Source organism: Mercenaria mercenaria, chromosome 2 (genome assembly GCF_021730395.1).
Source record: "Mercenaria mercenaria strain notata chromosome 2, MADL_Memer_1, whole genome shotgun sequence".
NCBI lineage: Eukaryota > Metazoa > Mollusca > Bivalvia > Venerida > Veneridae > Mercenaria > Mercenaria mercenaria.
Genome location: NC_069362.1, coordinates 20,752,683 through 20,771,800, shown reverse-complemented (window position 1 = coordinate 20,771,800; position 19,118 = coordinate 20,752,683). Strand labels below are relative to the sequence as shown.

General features: G+C 36.1%; 1 protein-coding gene across 1 annotated transcript in view; it reads right to left on the bottom strand.

Annotated features, from left to right (window-relative positions):
- Positions 1–19,118, bottom strand: part of LOC123563453 (protein C12orf4 homolog) — a 78,787-nt gene that overhangs the window by 58,924 nt on the left and 745 nt on the right. Inside the window, exon 2 of the mRNA XM_053524738.1 lies at positions 8,932–9,137. Within this exon, the coding sequence (XP_053380713.1) occupies positions 8,932–9,091 (160 nt within the window). The 5' untranslated portion in view covers positions 9,092–9,137. The remainder of the gene's footprint in view (positions 1–8,931; positions 9,138–19,118) is intronic.

Sequence of the window (19,118 nt, the reverse complement as noted above, 5' to 3'; positions counted from 1 at the left end):
AACATTAGGTTACCAAGAAAAATACAAAATTTAGCCTTAACATTAGGTTACCAAGAAAAATACAAAATTTAGCCTTAACATTAGGTTACCAAGAAAAATACAAAATTTAGCCTTAACAATAGGTTACCAAGAAAAATACAAAATTTAGCCTTAACATTAGGTTACCAAGAAAAATACAAAATTTAGCCTTAACATTAGGTTACCAAGAAAAATACAAAATTTAGCCTTAACAATAGGTTACCAAGAAAAATACAAAATTTAGCCTTAACAATAGGTTACCAAGAAAAATACAAAATTTAGCCTTAACAATAGGTTACCAAGAAAAATACAAAATTTAGCCTTAACAATAGGTTACCAAGAAAAATACAAAATTTAGCTTTAACAATAGGTTATTGAATTAGAATACTACAGCTCTTAGCCACTATAACTTAATGTTTTGAAAGGTTTCCAGATTTATATTCTTCATTAACCTTACTGCACCAAGGATAACCTTACTGCACTAAGGACTTGTTGGCAACATATGTCAAAGGCTTCAGGTTAAATTTTTGAACAGTTCTTAATTAAAGTCTTTTGTGTACTTTCTAATGAAACAGCTAATGGCAATCCAAAATGCTAATGTATTAATTAAACAAAAGAATCTATCTCATGACAATCTGTAGTATCTGTGTTATGGTCTAATTATATATATATATTGCAAAATCCACAAGAGCCAAATACAAAATCCTGGATCATATCCAATGCTTGCATGCCTTGTGAACTGTGATCCGATCCGGCAAAATCCACTCAAGCCAAATCCAGCTCGCAGATCACGCTACCCTTATAATAACCCTATAATATCCTGTGGATGCAATCTGTTTTGTCAACTTAATGTACTGAATTTATCTAATATGTATAATTTAGATTGCAGTTTGCATTCACATACACATGCACAGTTTAAATTATATCTTCCATATAAACTACATTGTCCCTTGTGTGCAATTTAGTTGATTCAAGTGATACTTTGTGTGAATTTGATTTGATTCAATTTAGTTTACCCCTTGTGTGCAATTTCGATAATCCCGATGATATAATCTAATTTGTCCCTATTTAGTTTACCCCTTGTGTGCAATTTCGATAATCCCAATGATATAATCTAATTTGTCCCTATTTAGTTTACCCCTTGTGTGCAATTTCGATAATCCCAATGATATAATCTAATTTGTCCCTATTTAGTTTACCCCTTGTGTGCAATTTCAATAATCCCAAAGATATAATCTAATTTGTCCCTATTTAGTTTACCCCTTGTGTGCAATTTCAATAACCCCAATGATATAATCTAATTTGTCCCTATTTAGTTTATCAGGTGTATTCAATCTTGTTTGTCCACTTCATAGTTTTAGTTTATCCCATGGATATTATTTTGTTTGTACCTTTTTTACAATTCTAATTGTCTCATGGATTAATATGAATAGTCTGCTTTGTCCCCAGTGGATTTGTATTTAGATTATCCCACTGCGATAGTCTAGTTCATAACAATACAATCTAGTTGGTACTATGTGTGTACCTTTGCCTCCTCAGGGTATAATGATTTACTCATTGAATGCAATTTGGATTGTTCCATACATACAACTTGATATCCTCGAGTGCTATTTAGTCTTAGCTCAGAGATACTATCTAGTTTCTCCACTGAACCTGGACTGTCTGTTTCATCTCCTGTATTATTTGGACTGCCCCATGAATCTGGTTTAACTCTTTTATACTATTAGTATAATTTCATGGACACAATCTGACCACTGTGATCAGACATCATCAAATGCTGATCCTCTAGTATAGATGAAACTTTCTGTTTTTCTTAATTTCCAACATCACCTTGGTAATTTTCAGGGCTGTTACCTCATGACAAATGGCTAAAACACTGTGGACAATAATAGAGATTCAGAGACAGTTACTTTGGCTTGCCTTTAGAAATCTACTTTAAGTCTTTTCACTAATGCTTTTTTGTCTAGACTTCATTTTATATGGGCGATAAAAATGCCTGGTGACCTGAATGTGGCACTGAGCACTTCCTATTGGAAATCAAACAAAGTGTATTGAGGGTAAGATGCTTTACACTGTTTAGGTGAAAGCTATGAATATTTTGCTCTACTTAATATATCCTGTCCTAGTTAGGATATAAGTCAAAACTTGCAATGTGACCTCTGTTATTGCTGACACAGTCTGGTGGTCTTACATCATGTGTTGCACAAATTTTAATATTGTACAGATTACATTTTATATTTGATTTATATAACTGCAACATAGGTGATCATAAAATATATAAATACGGGAAGAAAAATAGACGCAGGTGCAAAACAATTCGTACTTTTGCCCTAAGTTCTATCTAATTTACTTATTTTAGGTTAACAATAGATGTAGGGCATTACAAACTCAAAACAATATTTATTATTTTATACTACTATCACTGAAATCATCGTAATAACATAAATGATTAAAACAAAATGAAAAGAAGCATAAAACTGATTCAGAAGATCCTTTTGACCCCTCATAACCTTTACTTTGAAATCTGCACACTAAGAAGAAATATTCTGTCCAAAACATGAATTATAACTTAAGAACCTTAAAACTGCTCTTGACCTTGACCTTTGAAGGAAAGCAGATACACAGCAACAAATTGGAAGCTGGAACATAGGCAACAAGGATATAGAACAGACATAACACTTGCCCTATAGATACAATATACCTTGTGCCTCATTTATATGATTCTGGTCACACTCTGAAATGGGCCATGATTTTGGTCCTTGTTACTATGACGACTGGATTACATTGATTGTCTTATTGATGTGATATGTTTCTTATAATACACTTCATTTGTTAGAAACATCTCTATTTCTTTGGTTCCAAGCTGGTTTTGTCAGTATTTCACTAAATGCTCTCATCTGTACCAAAGAACTTACAAATACCACAGACTTATTATCTTCTTTATAAGCATCACCTTGGTAACTGATAACATAGAAACTGGACATTAATAGAAACTCCAAGAGACAGCTACTTTGGCATTCCTTTGAAAACCTACTTTTAGCTAATGCATATTAGTCTAGACCATTGAATTATAGATGACAGAAATGCCAGGAGGTCTGAAGTAATGCAATATTGGAAATCAAAGAAAGCATATTGAGGTTAATTTATGTGAACTGTGCACCAGAAAACTACAAATACTGCTCACTTTTAATTAATAAACTGTTTAACTTCAAATACAAGTCGATACTTGCATTTTTGCCGAGATGATAATGTAATAATACACATTAATCAGACTACAGGGCAGAAACACATTATGGCCTGTACAAACAATTACAATGACATTGTCATGTGCAAGACCCTTTGGACCTCCGTCATTTTCTTTTGGAAAATGAATTACGAAGTATGTTCCATGTAATTAGTACCATTACTTAGAAAACAAGAGCTTGTAGAACACGAAATGCCCCCCTTGATGCATTCAGTAACTGCATAAGGAACAGAAATTATTTGGTCACTATACACAAAAGTTCTACTGTTCTGGGTCAATGTGACCTTGACCTTTGATCTATTGGCCTTAACATCAATAGGGATCATCTGCTGGTCATGATCAACCTCCCTATTAAGTTTCCTGATCCTAGACGCTAGCGTTCTTGAGTTATCGTTCGGAAACAGCTTAACTGTTCCAGGTCAATGCGACCTTGACCTTGAGCCTACTGACCTTAAAATCAATTGGGGTCATCTGCTAGTCTATTAATTTTCATGATCCTAGGCCCAAGCGCTCTTCAGTTATATCATCCATAAACCATTTAACTGTTCCTGGTCACTGTGACCTTGACCTTTGGCCTACTGATCTCAAAATCAATACGGGTCATCTGCCGATAATGATCAACCTTTCTATCAAGTTTTGTGATTCTAGCAGGGTCTTCCCCAGGCCCTTTCAGCCAGGCGCTGCACCCGGATAAAATATATGACAATTTTTTTTTTGGCAAACCACATTTTGTTTTGAGCGGAAATAAATAGGGTTTAAATAATTTTATATATCAAACAAATTTTGATATTGCATGTAATCAATTTGGCATAATTTAAAATGAAAATGGTCGGCAGAAATTGACGAATCTCTTCAGTTGCAACCAAAAAACAAGAGCACCGCCTTGCGGGTGCTGACGCTCATCTGATTTTTTTTGTGTAATAGAAATATTGTCCTACCCATGATTTTCTAAGTCTAAAAAGGGCCATCATTCTTGCAAAAAGCAGGATAGAGTTATGTTTCTTAATGTTCAGTGTCCACTTATGATGGTGAAAAACTGTTGCAAGTTTTAAAGCAATAGCTTTGATAGTTTATGAGAAAAGTTGACTTAAACATAATACTCAACCAAGAAAATGATTTTCTAAGTCCAAAAGGGGCAATAATTATTGCAAAAAGCCGGATGGAGTTATGTTTCTTGCTGTACAGGGTCAGCTTATGATGGTCAACAAGTGTTGCAAGTTTTAAAGCAATAGCTTTGATAGTTTAGGATAAAAGCTGACCTAAACATAAAACTTAACCATAAAAAAAAAAGTTTCTAAGTCCAAAAGGGGCAATAAATCTTGCAAAAAGCAAGATGGAGTTATGTTTCTTGATGTACAGGGTCTGCTTATGATGGTGAACAAGTATTCCAAGTTTCAAAGCAATAGCTTTGATAGTTTAGGAGAAAAGTTGACCTAAACATAAAACTTTACCAAGAAATCTGATATTTTCTAAGTCCAAAAGGGGCCATAAATCTTGCAAAAAGCAGGATGGAGTTATGTTTCTTGCTGTACAGGGTCAACTTATGATGGTGAACAAGTGTTGCAAGTTTTAAAGCAATAGCTTTGATAGTTTAGGATAAAAGCTGACCTAAACATAAAACTTAACCATAAAAAAAAAAGTTTCTAAGTCCAAAAGGGGCAATAAATCTTGCAAAAAGCAAGATGGAGTTATGCTTCTTGATGTACAGGGTCTGCTTATGATGGTGAACAAGTATTCCAAGTTTCAAAGCAATAGCTTTGATAGTTTAGGAGAAAAGTTGACCTAAACATAAAACTTAACCAAGAAATCTGATATTTTCTAAGTACAAAAGGGGCCATAAATCTTGCAAAAAGCAAGATGGAGTTATGCTTCTTGATGTACAGGGTCTGCTTATGATGGTGAACAAGTATTCCAAGTTTCAAAGCAATAGCTTTGATAGTTTAGGAGAAAAGTTGACCTAAACATAAAACTTAACCAAGAAATCTGGTATTTTCTAAGTACAAAAGGGGCCATAAATCTTGCAAAAAGCAAGATGGAGTTCTGTTTCTTGCTATACAGGGTCAGCTTATGATGGTGAACAAGTATTCCAAGTTTCAAAGCAATAGCTTTGATAGTTTAGGAGAAAAGCTGACCTAAACATAAAACTTAACCAGGCAACGCCGACGCAGACGCCGACGCCGACGCCGACAACCGCTCAAGTGATGACAATAACTCATCATTTTTTTTCAAAAAATCAGATGAGCTAAAAACGGACGCTGGTAGAACATGCCGAACCATTAATATTGTACTTTCCATATCCAGCAAGTAATAGCTAGGCTATTTCAATAAAAACTACCTGCAAAACTTACAATGCAACTGCTTTTGCCGAAAATCGGAAAAATCAAACCGAAACTGCAGGGTATTTCGGAAGACAAAAATTCAGATAAGTCAATGCATAGTATCAGAGAATGTACATAACATCAATATATAAATTTGATTAAATCACTTTTACATTAAATATTCTTTCATGAAATGAGCTGCAGATTCAACTGAAACATGAAACACAGAATTATTGGAAGGTTTAAAAGAAATATTGTGTTTGACACTACATAAGGACCAAATAGATCAACATTTATATTTCCTCTCAAAAGTGCTATGCTTCTGTAAAAACTCAGTTAATGCAAGAAAAAAATCACAACGCATGTTTCCTTTAAAACCAAACTTTAAAATCAAGTAGAAAATATTAAATAATGATTCTTGTATTGATTTCTTCTTGATTTATTTTTTATTTACTTAAGGTACCTTTGATAAATATGCTACAGTTTCAGATGCTGTTTCATATTATTCTTATAATTCTTTACCTCAGTTTACTTAAATGAATAATATGTTTATCGTGATAAACCACTAAAAAGTGTACCCGGCTATAATTCCACAGAGAACGGCTATAACAAAATCCTTGGGAGAACCCTGCTTAGGCCCAAGCGTTCTCCAATTATCGTCCGGAAATGGTTTAACTGTTCCTGGTCACTGTGACCTTGACCTTTGACCTACTGACTTCAAAATCAATAGGGGTCATCTGCAGGTTAAGAACAACCATCCTATTAACTTTCATGATCCTAGGCCCAAGCGTTCTTGAGATATCATCCGGAAATGGATGGGTCTACATATAGACCGACAACTGCAAAACAACATACCCCTCCTTCTTCGAAGGGGGGGCATAATAAACAAGAGCTGTCGGAGGACAGCAACGCTCGACTATTCAACAGCCTTGTCAATTGAATGAATACTAAAGTCGACAAAAGGGGCATAATTTTGTAAAAAATGGGAAACAGGGTTATGAAACCTGCATAGTGCTCTTATCAGCTCATGACAGTGGACAAGTGCGTGAAGTTTCAACCCATTCCTATAAGAGGGTACTGAGATACCAGCTTACATATAAGAATTTAACCAAAAACTGCTTAGTCGAAAAAGGGGCATAATTTTGAAAAAATGCAAAGTAGAGTTACTGAACCTTTGCATTGCAAGTCATATCATCACAGTGAACAAATGTGTGAAGATTCAATCCTTTCAGATTAGTGGATACTGAGATACCAGCTTACATACAAAAACTTAACCAAAAACTGCTAAGTCAAAAAAGGGGCATAATTTTGAAAAAATGCAAAGTAGAGTTGTGGAACCTGCACAGTGCATGGCAGATCATGACAGTGAACAAGTGTGTGAAGTATCAATCCATTTCCTTTAGTGGGTACTGAGATACCAGCTAAAACCTTAACCAAAAATTTTTAAGTAAAGGAAGGGGCATAATTTTGTTAAAAAGCAAAACAGAGTTATGGAACCTGTTAAGTCAGTTTATCACAGTGAATAAGTGTGTGAAGTTTCAATCCATTCCCACAAGTGGTTACTGAGATACCAGCTTACATACAAAAACTTAACCAAATCGGGACGCCAACACGGACGCTGACGCATGGGTGAGTCTAATAGCTCTACTATTCTTTGAATAGTCGACAAAGATTAGTGGAGCTGAAAAGATAAAACTGGAAAATGGGTAACAAAAATTTCACCTCAAAAAGAAATTACATCACGGTACCTTGTAACCTCTGTTGACCTTGACCTTCTAGACAGGAAAATGGATGGTGCACACTGCACACACAAATTATGATAAATAATTATAGTTTAAATACAGATGGAGTAAGGGTTACAGTTACAGTCCAGACAATAAAAATACATTGCAATACATTTAGATACCTTTGACCCCACCTGACCTTGACCTTGCATACTTCATTATTGAGGTCAGCACTTTTGCCAAGTAAAACAAAACTGGGACATGGGTTTTAAATGTAAGGCTCAGATAAGAAAGTGCAATATGTTTTTGGCCCTTTAAATTTAGGATACTAGACCCGTGGAAAATGTTTGCAATGCTGTAACAAGGTCTAGAGCCAGAGGGACATGACTTTTGGCATAATGACCTCCACAAACGAATGCAGTACTGACATTAGCCAATCATTTTATGAAATGTGAGTCATACACAATCTAGTGAGTGAACACTGTTTTCAGTCTTGAAATCAGTAGGACTGTGACCTTTTATTTACTAGCTCCCAAAAATAATAAGATTAAGATTAATCTACTCAGACAACAGAAAATCATCCTATAAAGTTGACAGTTCTAGGCCTAAGTCTTCCTCAGTTATTGATTAGATACCGCTTTCTGTTTCAAGTTCTCTGTAACAATAGCCTATTGACCTGCAAAACAAACGGGACCTTCAGTCGTTCCACGAATTTCTACAGTTATATGCCTGGAATACTCCACTTATTGACTAGAAACTGTTTTAAGTCTAGAGGTCACCGTGACCTTGATCTTTGACCTTCTTGCTCAAAATTATTACTGGTTATCTATCAACAATAAGCAGTCCATTTAAAATTTGACAGCTGTAGTCAGGAATGTTCTTCTGTCATTGATCGAGAGCCAAATGTTTAACAGACAGTTCAAAACAAGCCTGTGTCATCAAAATATTTGGATAAATATTGGTAATAAATGCTTCTTGATGATAAATTCTAACTGAAAATAACAAAATTCTGTAATGAAATATGTTACTCATACAATATCTATTTCAAACACAGATTAGTTAGAATTGTAGATTCAAAGCTTGCGGTTTCAAATTGTCTTACACAAGTGAAAAGTACTGAAAATTTTTGCAATCTTGTTCAATTTATTTGTGAGTGTAAATGCTTCACTTACTTGAAGAAGTAAAAGCCCTTATATCTAAAAAATATAAAACTAGGAATGTGTCACAGACACGGATGCCCCCGCAACATTAGAAAGGTCACAGGCATGGTACTGCTCACAAACTACAAAAAAGGACCCTTGGCCCTATTTACTTACAAAAAAAATAATTGTAGGAAAACCAGAAAATTTAGTATTCTGTATATGTAGTGAAAATTGGTTAAGTTCAACCAAGGACTGTGTCCTTGACCTTTGAGCTAGTGAAATGGTTTTTGTGCACGACACATTGTCTACCCATGCTTATCATTTGTGTCAAATTATTCTGAAATCGAACCATGCATGTCAAAGTTATGGCCCGGACACAAACACCACCCTTTCCCGAACACACAAACACACACACGGATAGGGGTAACACTATATGCCCCCCACAACTCCCCATTTTATGTCGGGGGCATAAATATAAATTTTACCATTTTCGATGTAACACGGTAGATTATGTTCAAACACTAGGCGACCAGTGAGGTCCCGGGCTGGTTGACTGTATGGTATGTCCACTGGTACCCGGAGAACACTTTCCTCATCTTTACTGGTAAACGTATAAATAAACTCCTTCTTTATGGACAATGGCATGATGGCTGGGAACCAGCTCTGTCACATAGGTATTTAGTTTTTTTTCCTGGAAGTAGAAATGTTAGTATGCAATAAACTCAGAAGAAACAAGTGAAATGAAGTATTGCCATGCAATACAAAGTCCCCTACTTTTCTCTACTGCAGTATAACATAATGATTTGATATCTGTCAATGATGTATAGACAATATTGTACTATATATACAATATGTTACAACACAACAATTGGATTAAAATTTGCATGTAGAACAATCTACAGTTGTTGACAGTTTCATAACATGATTGTATAAATATAAAAATAATGTGAAAAAAAATTAAGAAATCATCATATTCATGGGAAGCAATTATGAAGAAAATACACCAACATTTTTTTTTAATTGGGTCCATATCACACATGAGCTGATATAAAAATACTTTACAGGAAAATATCAATTTTTGACCTTCAGGTGTGACCTTGACCTTTGCATTAGGGATTTAGGTGTTATACATGACATAATTATGGTCTCGTCATGGGGAACACTTGTGTCAAGTTATATTTAAGTAAGTGTTTGCGTAAGACAAGTTGTCTCACAATGAAAATATTAGTGCTAAGTAATATTAGACCACGATAATCCGTAAATAGCCAATCGCAAAGCAGACTTGTACCCGTCTATATTTCATATACAACAGTAGCGTTGTATATATATCGGGGGAAACTTGGGCAAAAAACGCGTGAATTTCGTGCCAATTTACCATCTAACAATACAGGCTAACGCCGGAGTTAAATGACCTTGCAATATTCTCACCAGTTATCAATGGGATAAAAAATAAGACTGACTTGGAGGTAAATTCAGTTGACAACGTCTAAATATTAATATTGTAAAAATGACCCCATGTTATTAGATATCAATAAAAATGAAATACAATAAACTACATATTTGTAGTGTAGAACCAACTGGGTAAAAATGTAATTTACACATTCACTGAAACGTTTCCAACAGTTGTAACTTTTTATGTTCACTTGTTATAAAAAAGACATGTCAGCATGATCCTTACATTTGTAATCGACTGGATCCAGTTGTTCGAAACTTTAACAGGCGATTGAGTTAACGGTCGATTGACTTTATCAGTAGATTTCGACAGTTTAGAAAACTTAGAAAATCTAATGCACTTGTTAAGGATTATAAACACTAAACCATCTTTACAGTAAAATTAAAACATCATACTAGTGTTTCCCACCCACCAAGACAAGTATCATAAATAGAAATTTAACAGGCGGTTGGTTTAACAGCTTAATGCAGTGGTCGTGGGTTCGAGCATCATTGGGGTCACGACCATCACTTTTCATATGACCCCAGTACTAGTTTTCATAAGAAACGGACTCGAGAGTGGTTACAATAAGCTTAAACAGTTAAAGCTTTCATCAAAATCGAGCTAAAACAAATTAGTATAAACTAAACTAAACTAAATTACAGTCCGTTAAAGTTTCGAACAACTTGGCCCAGTTAGAAAGTAAAACAACTACATCATTCTTACAAGAAGGGCGTGATATAGTAAAAGGTATTTGTAGTCCTACGAGCATCTACGCACTAACTATATCCTGATAAACAAAGTAAACAAATAAAAAAAGAACTAAATAAATAAATAAATAAATAACCTGGCTATCTTCTTGAATCAACGAATCAACGTATCTGTCATCGTGTTTCGCCAACATGCAAACTCCTCACAAAAACTAATTGTTCAGCATGCAGTCCAATTTTGAGTATTTTTGAGAAATCCATATTTAACTGTTTAGCATTAATTTTGTGATTGCAAATGACTCAAAGTGTTAATGAACATTAAATCTTAGTAAATCCAGTATTTGAGTAAAACTGAATTTATACAAATAACCTGCATTCTTTCATATGCCCTACTGACAATTAAGCGCTAACGGTACAAAGATGATATTACTCTTATAAAAACACGTTAATCCTAATTTCTTTAGAACGCGTGGGAGAGTTTTCAATAATTGCAGTTTTTATGTCACGTGGTCTAAGTCGGATAGACAACTCGTGCCGTTGTCTACGGGATATATACAACTCGCTTTGCTCGTTGTATATATCCCGTAGACAACGGCACTCGTTGTCTATCCTATACTTAGAATCCCTTCATGGATGACAGAGTTATACAAGAAATCAAGAGAGTCAAGATGACCCTGGATCGCTCACCTGAGTAATATGAGCTACATGTTTCAAATATCAAACTGATATTTTTAGAAATTTTTTGGAAGATTTTCCGATGTACAATCAAGTAACCCCTGGGGCGGGGCCAATTTTATCCCGGGGGTCATGATTTGAACAAAATTTGTAGAAGTCTACTAGGCAATGTAACATATCAAATATCTAAGATCTACGCCTTCTGATTAATTTTTAGCAAATTTATGAAGAATTCCCTATGTACAATCAAGTGACCCCTGGGGCTGGGTCAATTTCACCCTTGGGGGGGGGGGGGGGGGGCAAGATTTGAACAAATTTTGTAGAGGTCCACTAGGCAATGCTACATGTCAACATGTCAAATATCTAAGCTCTAGGCCTTCTGGTTTATTTTTAGAAAATTTTGAAGATTTTTCTATCTACAATTAAGTAACCTTATGGGGTGGGGTCAATTTGACCCTTGGGGCCATGATTTGAATAAATTTTGTAGACGTCTTTTAGGCAATGCTACATGTCAATTATCTAAGATCTAGGCCTTCTGGTTTATTTTTAGGAATTTTTTCAAGATTTTCCTATGTAAAATCAAGTGACCCCTGGGGTGGGGTCAATCTTGACCCCGGGGGTCATAGTTTGAATAAATTTTGTAGGGGTCTACTACGCAATGCTACATGTCAATTATCTAAGCTCTAGGCCTTCCGGTTTATTTTTAGAAAAATTTTGAAGATTTTCCTATGTAAAATCAAGTGACCCTTGGGGAGGGGTCAATTTTGACCCCGGGGGGATATAATTTGAACAAATTTTGTAGAGGTCCACTAGGCAATGCTACATGTTAAATATGTAAGCTCTAGGCCTTCTGGTTTATTTTTTAAAAAATTTTGAAGATTTTCCTATGTAAAATCAAGTGACCACTGGGGCGGGGTCAATTTTGACCCCGGGGTCATGATTTGAACAAATTTAGTAGAGGTCCACTAGGCAATGCTACATGTCAAATATCTAAGCTCTAGGGCTTCTGGTATTTGAGAAGAAGATTCTTTAAGATTTTCCTATGTAAAATCAAGTGACCCCTGGGGCGGGGTCAATTTTGACCCCGGGGTCATGATTTGAACAAACTTGGTAGAGGTCTACTAGGCAATGGTTCACACAAATATCTAAGCTCTAGGGCTTCTGGTTTTTGAGATGAAGATTTTTAAAGTTTTTCCTTTCGGTTGCCATAGCAACAAGAGTTCTGCATGGAATTCAATTCTTTGAATAATTTTGAAAGGGGGCCACCCAAGGATCATTCCTGTGAAGTCTGGTGTAATTCTGCCCAGTTGTTTTTAGAAATTGTTGACGAACGACGGACATCAAGCAGTCACAATAGCTCACCTTGTCACTTCGTGACAGGTGAGCTAAAAAACCTATCCACTTTTGACCTCCAAGTGTGACCTTGATCTTTGAGTTAGGGGTCTGAGCACTGCACATGACATATTGTTTTATCATGGGGTACATATGTGCCAAGTAATATCAAAATCTCTTTTAGAATACTTTAGTTACAGACCGGACAGGAAAAAAGCCCTTTTGGCCTTTGACCTTGACCTTTCAGCTAAGGGTATGGGTTTTGCGCATGACATGTTGTTTCATCCTGGGGAATATTTGTGCCAATTGGTATTTAAATCCTGCTTTGAATAACAAAGTTATAGACCGGAGAGGATAAAAACCCTATTGACCTTTGATCTCCCAAGTGTGACCTTGACCATTAAGCTAGGGTTCTGGTTGTTGTGCATGACACGTCATCTCATCATAGGGAGCAGTTATGCCAAGTAATATTGTAATCCCTTGATGGATGACAGAGTCCTAGACCAGACACGAAACAGACCCTGTTCATGCCATGTTAACATTTGACTACCAAGTGTGAACTTGACCTTTGAGCTACGGGTCTGAAAATTGTGTATGACACATCGTTTTATTATAGGGTACATTTGTGCAAAGTAATATTAACCTTTAGCATGCTAGATAAATTGTCGTCTGCTGGAAATGTCGTCTGCTAAAATTGTAAAGTTCATTCAATTTGCTCCAAAATTGAAAGAAATATTGTCAGAGTAGCAAACAGCTTGGAACCTGATCAGACGCCGATTTAATCGGCGTCTGATCTGGTTCCAAGCTGTTTGCAAAGGCTGTTAAATTCGCCTGCAGCAGGCTAAGGGTTAAAATCACTTCATGGATGGCAGAGTTATGGACCGGACAGGAAAAAAGCCCTGTTGACCTTTGACCTCCAACTGTGACCTTGACCTTTGAGCTAGGCTCCAAGTTTTGCGCAAGACACCTCGTCTCATCATGGGAAACATTTATGCCATGTAATATTAAAATCCCTTGATGAATGACAGAGAAAAGCACATTCCTATAGTCCCTGAAACTAACAGTTCAACTACATTCCAGATAGTCTAATATAAATATCTACTGAATGGATAACACGCTGGTCTGTCTGCAACAACCTTAAAATCCCTACTTAAACTGATGCAAAATTTTGTAAGAGCAGAAAGACCTTAATATTTTGCTGCATCTGATACGCAGAAGCATATATTAAGAAACAAAACAAACAAGAAAATCTGTTTCTACATTTCATAATAACCTACTAAACCACTACACATTAAATCTTGAAGCCACTAATGTCTTTACAGGGAATTGTCTCATAATTTAAAGATTTATAATGTATTTTCATATCAGACATTTAAATCATTCTTCATAAAACAAAGGCATAATCACTGGCTTACAAACATCTCAATTCAGAGAAAATAAATTATTTTGTGCTAAACCCAGAAAATAAATTATTTTGTGCAAAACCCAGAAGCTGTTGTATCTCAGTTTCAAGAACTGTTCTCTTAGACAACAGTACAAAAATGCAGCTAACCTCTTCCTATTCAAAACATCCCTAAAGATTTTATTGTCAACACCAGTTAATCAATGTGGTATGAATGCTAGATTATTCTTCTACTAATGGGCTTATTTGGGAACAACCACACTCGCGAATATAAATTTTTCTACAATGTAGATTTTAATGGAACTTCTCACAGCCATAATTAAATATTTGAGCCGCACCATGAGAAAACCAACATAGTGCATTTGCGACCAGCATGGATCCAGAACTAAATGTGAACCCAGCCAACATATAAGCTAAATGTGAACCCAGCTAACAGTTAAACTAAATGTAACCCAGCTAACAGCTAAACTAAATGCAAACCCAGCTAACAGCTAAACTAAATGTGAACCAAGCTAACAGCTAAACTAAATGTGAACCCAGCTAACATATAAACTAAATGTGAACTCAGCTAACAGCTAAACTAAGTGTGAACCCAGCTAACAGCTAAACTAACAATATGATCCCAGCTAACATCTAAACTTACAATGTAAACCCAAACAAAACTGAACACAACCAACATTTAAACTAACAACCTGAAATTCCAAAGCAGTGTCTAAGCTGCAGACATGTCGATCTCTTAGGATGATGCTGCTGACAAGAGTACAAATGTAGCTAATCTTTCACATTGAATGCAATATTCTGTGAAGATTTTTACTGTCAACAATGGCTTACCCTTCAAGCATGATTAATGCACTGAACAGAAGTACAATATTTCATTTTCAATACTGTAAGATCTGTATCTTGGAAATATCATTTTGTAATACCGTTATGCCAACAATCACCTGAAAGGGGCTTGCCTCTGTACAAATATCTGAGATCATCCCTTGAATGTTTCCAATGAGTCACTAATCAACAAATTACACTTACAAACCAACACTGAGTCTAAGTACAGAGAGACTTTCTCTGGCAACCACATGGCACCAAATGCAAACTAGGAAATTAACAGCAGGTCCAACCTTCTCAAGTCCAACCATGAAAGGCAGTGAAAAATGCAACCACCATCTTCCTAAGATGAACCCCACCATACAGATACATCATATGTATTCCATGATCCAAAAGGACAAAAACAAGAGGACCATGATGGTCCTGAATCGCTCACCTCTTCCCACATGACCCAGTTTTGAGTATGACGTCGTTTTTTTCTATTATTTGACATAGTGACCTAGTTTTTGAGCTCATGTGACCCAGTTTTGAACTTGACCTAGATATTATCAAGATAAAAATTCTGACCAATTTTCATGAAGATCCATTGAAAAATATGGTTTCTAGAGAGGTCACAAGGTTTTTCTATTATTTGACCTATTGACCTAGTTTTCGAAGGTACGTGACCCTGTTTTGAACTTTACCTAGATATCATCAAGGTGAACATTCTCACTAATTTTCATGAAGATCTCATGAAAAATATGGCCTCTAGAGAGGTCACAGGGTTTTTCTATTTTTATACCTACTGGCCTAGTTTTGACCGCACGTGACCCAGTTTCGAAACTGAACTAGATATCATCAAGGTGAACATTCAGATCAATTTGCATGAAGATCCATTGAAAAATATGGCCTCTAGAGAGGTCAAAAGATTTTAATAATTTTAGACCTACTGACCTAGTTTTTGACCGCACATGACCCTGTTTCGAACTTGACCTAGATATCATCAAGATAAACATTCAGACGAATTTTCATACAGATCCCCTGAAAAATATGGCCTTTAGAGAGGTCACAAGGTTTTTCTATTATTTGACCTACTGACCTAGTTCTTGATGGCACATGACCCACTTTCGAACTTGACCTAGATATCATCAAGATGAACATTCAGACCAACTTCCATACAGATCCCGTGAAAAATATGGCCTCTAAAGAGGTCACAAGGTTTTTCTATTTTTAGACCTACTGACCTAGTTTTTGACCGCACGTGACCCAGTTTCGAACTTGACCTAGATATCATCAAGATGAATATTCAGACCAACTTTCATACAGATCCCATGAAAAATATGGCCTCTAGAGAGGTCACAAGGTTTTTCTATTGTTTGACCTACTGACCTAGTTTTTGATGGCACGTGACCCACTTTTGAACTTGACCTAGATATCATCAAGATGAACATTCAGACCAATTTTCATACAGATCCCATCGAAAATATGGCCTCTAAAGAGGTCACAAGGTTTTTCTATTTTTAGACCTACTGACCTAGTTTTTGAAGGCACGTGACCCATTTTCGAACTTGACCTAATATTATCAAGATGAACATTCAGACCGAATTTCATATAGATCCCATGAAAAATATGGCCTTTAGAGAGGTCACAACGTTTTTCTATTATTTGACCTATTGACCTAGTTTTTGACGGCACGTGACCCAGTTTCGAACTTGACCTAGATATCATCAAGGTGAACGTTCTGACCAATTTTCATGAAGATCTTGTGAAAAATATGGCCTCTAGAGAGATCACAAGGTTTTTCTATTTTTAGACCTACTGACCTAGTTTTTGATGGCACGTGACCCAGTTTCAAACTTGACCTAGATATCATCAAGGTGAACACTCTGACCAATTTTCATGAAGATCTTGTGAAATATATGGCCTCTAGAGAGGTCACAAGGTTTTCCTTTTTTAGACCTACTGACCTAGTTTTTGACGGCACGTGACCCAGTTTCGAACTTGACCTAGATATCATCAAGATGAACATTCTGACCAACTTTCATAAAGATCCCATGAAAAATGTGACCTCTAGAGGGGTCACAAGCAAAAGTTTACGGACGGACGCACGCACGGACACCGCACGATCACAAAAGCTCACCTTGTCACTTTGTGACAGGTGAGCTAAAAAGACAACAACAAAAAACAAACAACAATACTGATCTCAAGTACTGGCAGGCATTCTATGACTCTTTGGTGGTGGGGGGGGGGGGTTAGATGTGTAAACAAGAGGACCATGATGGTCCTGAATCGCTCACCTCTTCCCACATGACCCAGTTTTGAATATAATGTCGTTTTTTCTATTATTTGACATAGTGACCTAGTTTTTGAGCTCATGTGACCCAGTTTTGAACTTGACCTAGATATTATCAAGATAAAAATTCTGACAAATTTTCAAGAAGATCCATTGAAAAATATGGACTCTAGAGAGGTCACAAGGTTTTTCTATTATTTGACCTGTTGACCTAGTTTTCAAAGGTACGTGACCCTGTTTTAAATTTTATCTAGATATCATCAAGGTGAACATTCTCACCAATTTTCATGAAGATCTCATGAAAAATATGGCCTCTAGAGAGGTCACAAGGTTTTTCTATTTTTATACCTACTGGCCTAGTTTTTGACCGCACGTGACCCAGTTTCGAAACTGACCTAGATATCATCAAGGTGAACATTCAGATCAATTTTCATGAAGATTCATTGAAAAATATGGCCTCTAGAGAGGTCAAAAGAATTTAATAATTTTAGACCTACTGACCTAGTTTTTGACCGCAGTTGACCCAGTTTCAAACCTGACCTAGATATCATCAAGATGAACATTCAGACCAACTTTCATACAGATCCCATGAAAAGTATGGCCTCTAGAGAGGTCACAAGGTTTTTTTATTATTTGACCTACTGACCTAGTTTTTTAAGGCACGTGACCCAGTTTCAAACTTGACCTAGATAACATCAAGGTGAACATTCTGACCAATTTTTATGGAGATCCATTCATAAGTATGGCCTCTAGAGAGGTCACAAGGTTTTTCTATTTTTAGACCTACTGACCTAGTTTTTGACTGCACACGACCCTGTTTCGAACTTGACCTAGATATCATCAAGATGAACATTCAGACCAACTTTCATACAGATCCCATCGAAAAATATGGCCTTTTGAGAGGTCACAAGGTTTTTCTATTATTTGACCTACTGACCTAGTTTTTGATGGCACGTGACCCACTTTCGAAATTTACCTAGATATCATCAAGATGAACATTCAGACCAACTTTCATACAGATCCCATACAAAATATGGCCTCTAGATCCCATGAAAAATATGGCCTCTAGAGAGGTCACAAGGTTTTTCTATTGTTTGACCTACTGACCTAGTTTTTGATGGCACGTGACCCACTTTCGAACTTGACCTAGATATCATCAAGATGAACATTCAGACCAATTTTCATACAGATCCCATCGAAAATATGGCCTCTAAAGAGGTCACAAGGTTTTTCTATTATTTGACCTACTGACCTAGTTTTTGAAGGCACGTGACCCAGTTTCAAACTTGACCTAGATATCATCAAGATGAACATTCAGACCAACTTACATACAGATCCCATGAAAAATGTGGCGTTTAGAGAGGTCACAAGGTTTTTCTATTATTTGACCTACTGACCTACTTTTTGATGGCACGTGACCCAGTTTCGAACTTGACCTAGATATCATCAAGATGAACGTTCTGACCAATTTTCATGAAGATCTTGCGGAAGGACGCAGACGCCGGGTCGAGTAGGACAGCTCTCCATACTTTGTATAGTCAAGCTAAAAATCCCTTCAATGGAAACACTGTTATGCACTTCTGGAAAGTGGCTTTTATATCAGCTGCAGCATAGCCCAATGATCTGGTATCTCTTAATTATAATATACCAGTATATATTCATAATTTTAACATGTCCAAAACATTGCGGAGTGATACTAATTTCACTTGGGTAATGATTACATTTTACTCGGACTTTATCATAGACTCCCTGTGTAAAATCTCAAACTTAAAACTACAATAAAGGTTTTAATTCCATACAATATTTCAGTGGAACTTCAAAGTTTTGTTGTTTGTAGCATCATCTAGTGCATGTGCAGTGAAAAATCTAAATTTGATTTTTAAAATCGTGTGATATTTATTTCTAAAGTTACTATATGTTCATTAAAAATATACTTCGTTATACCCAAGTGGAAACTGGCAGGTACTCGAAAATGCAGCTCTCTGATTGGTCAGTTAGAACCTCTAATGTACGATGATGTCATGATA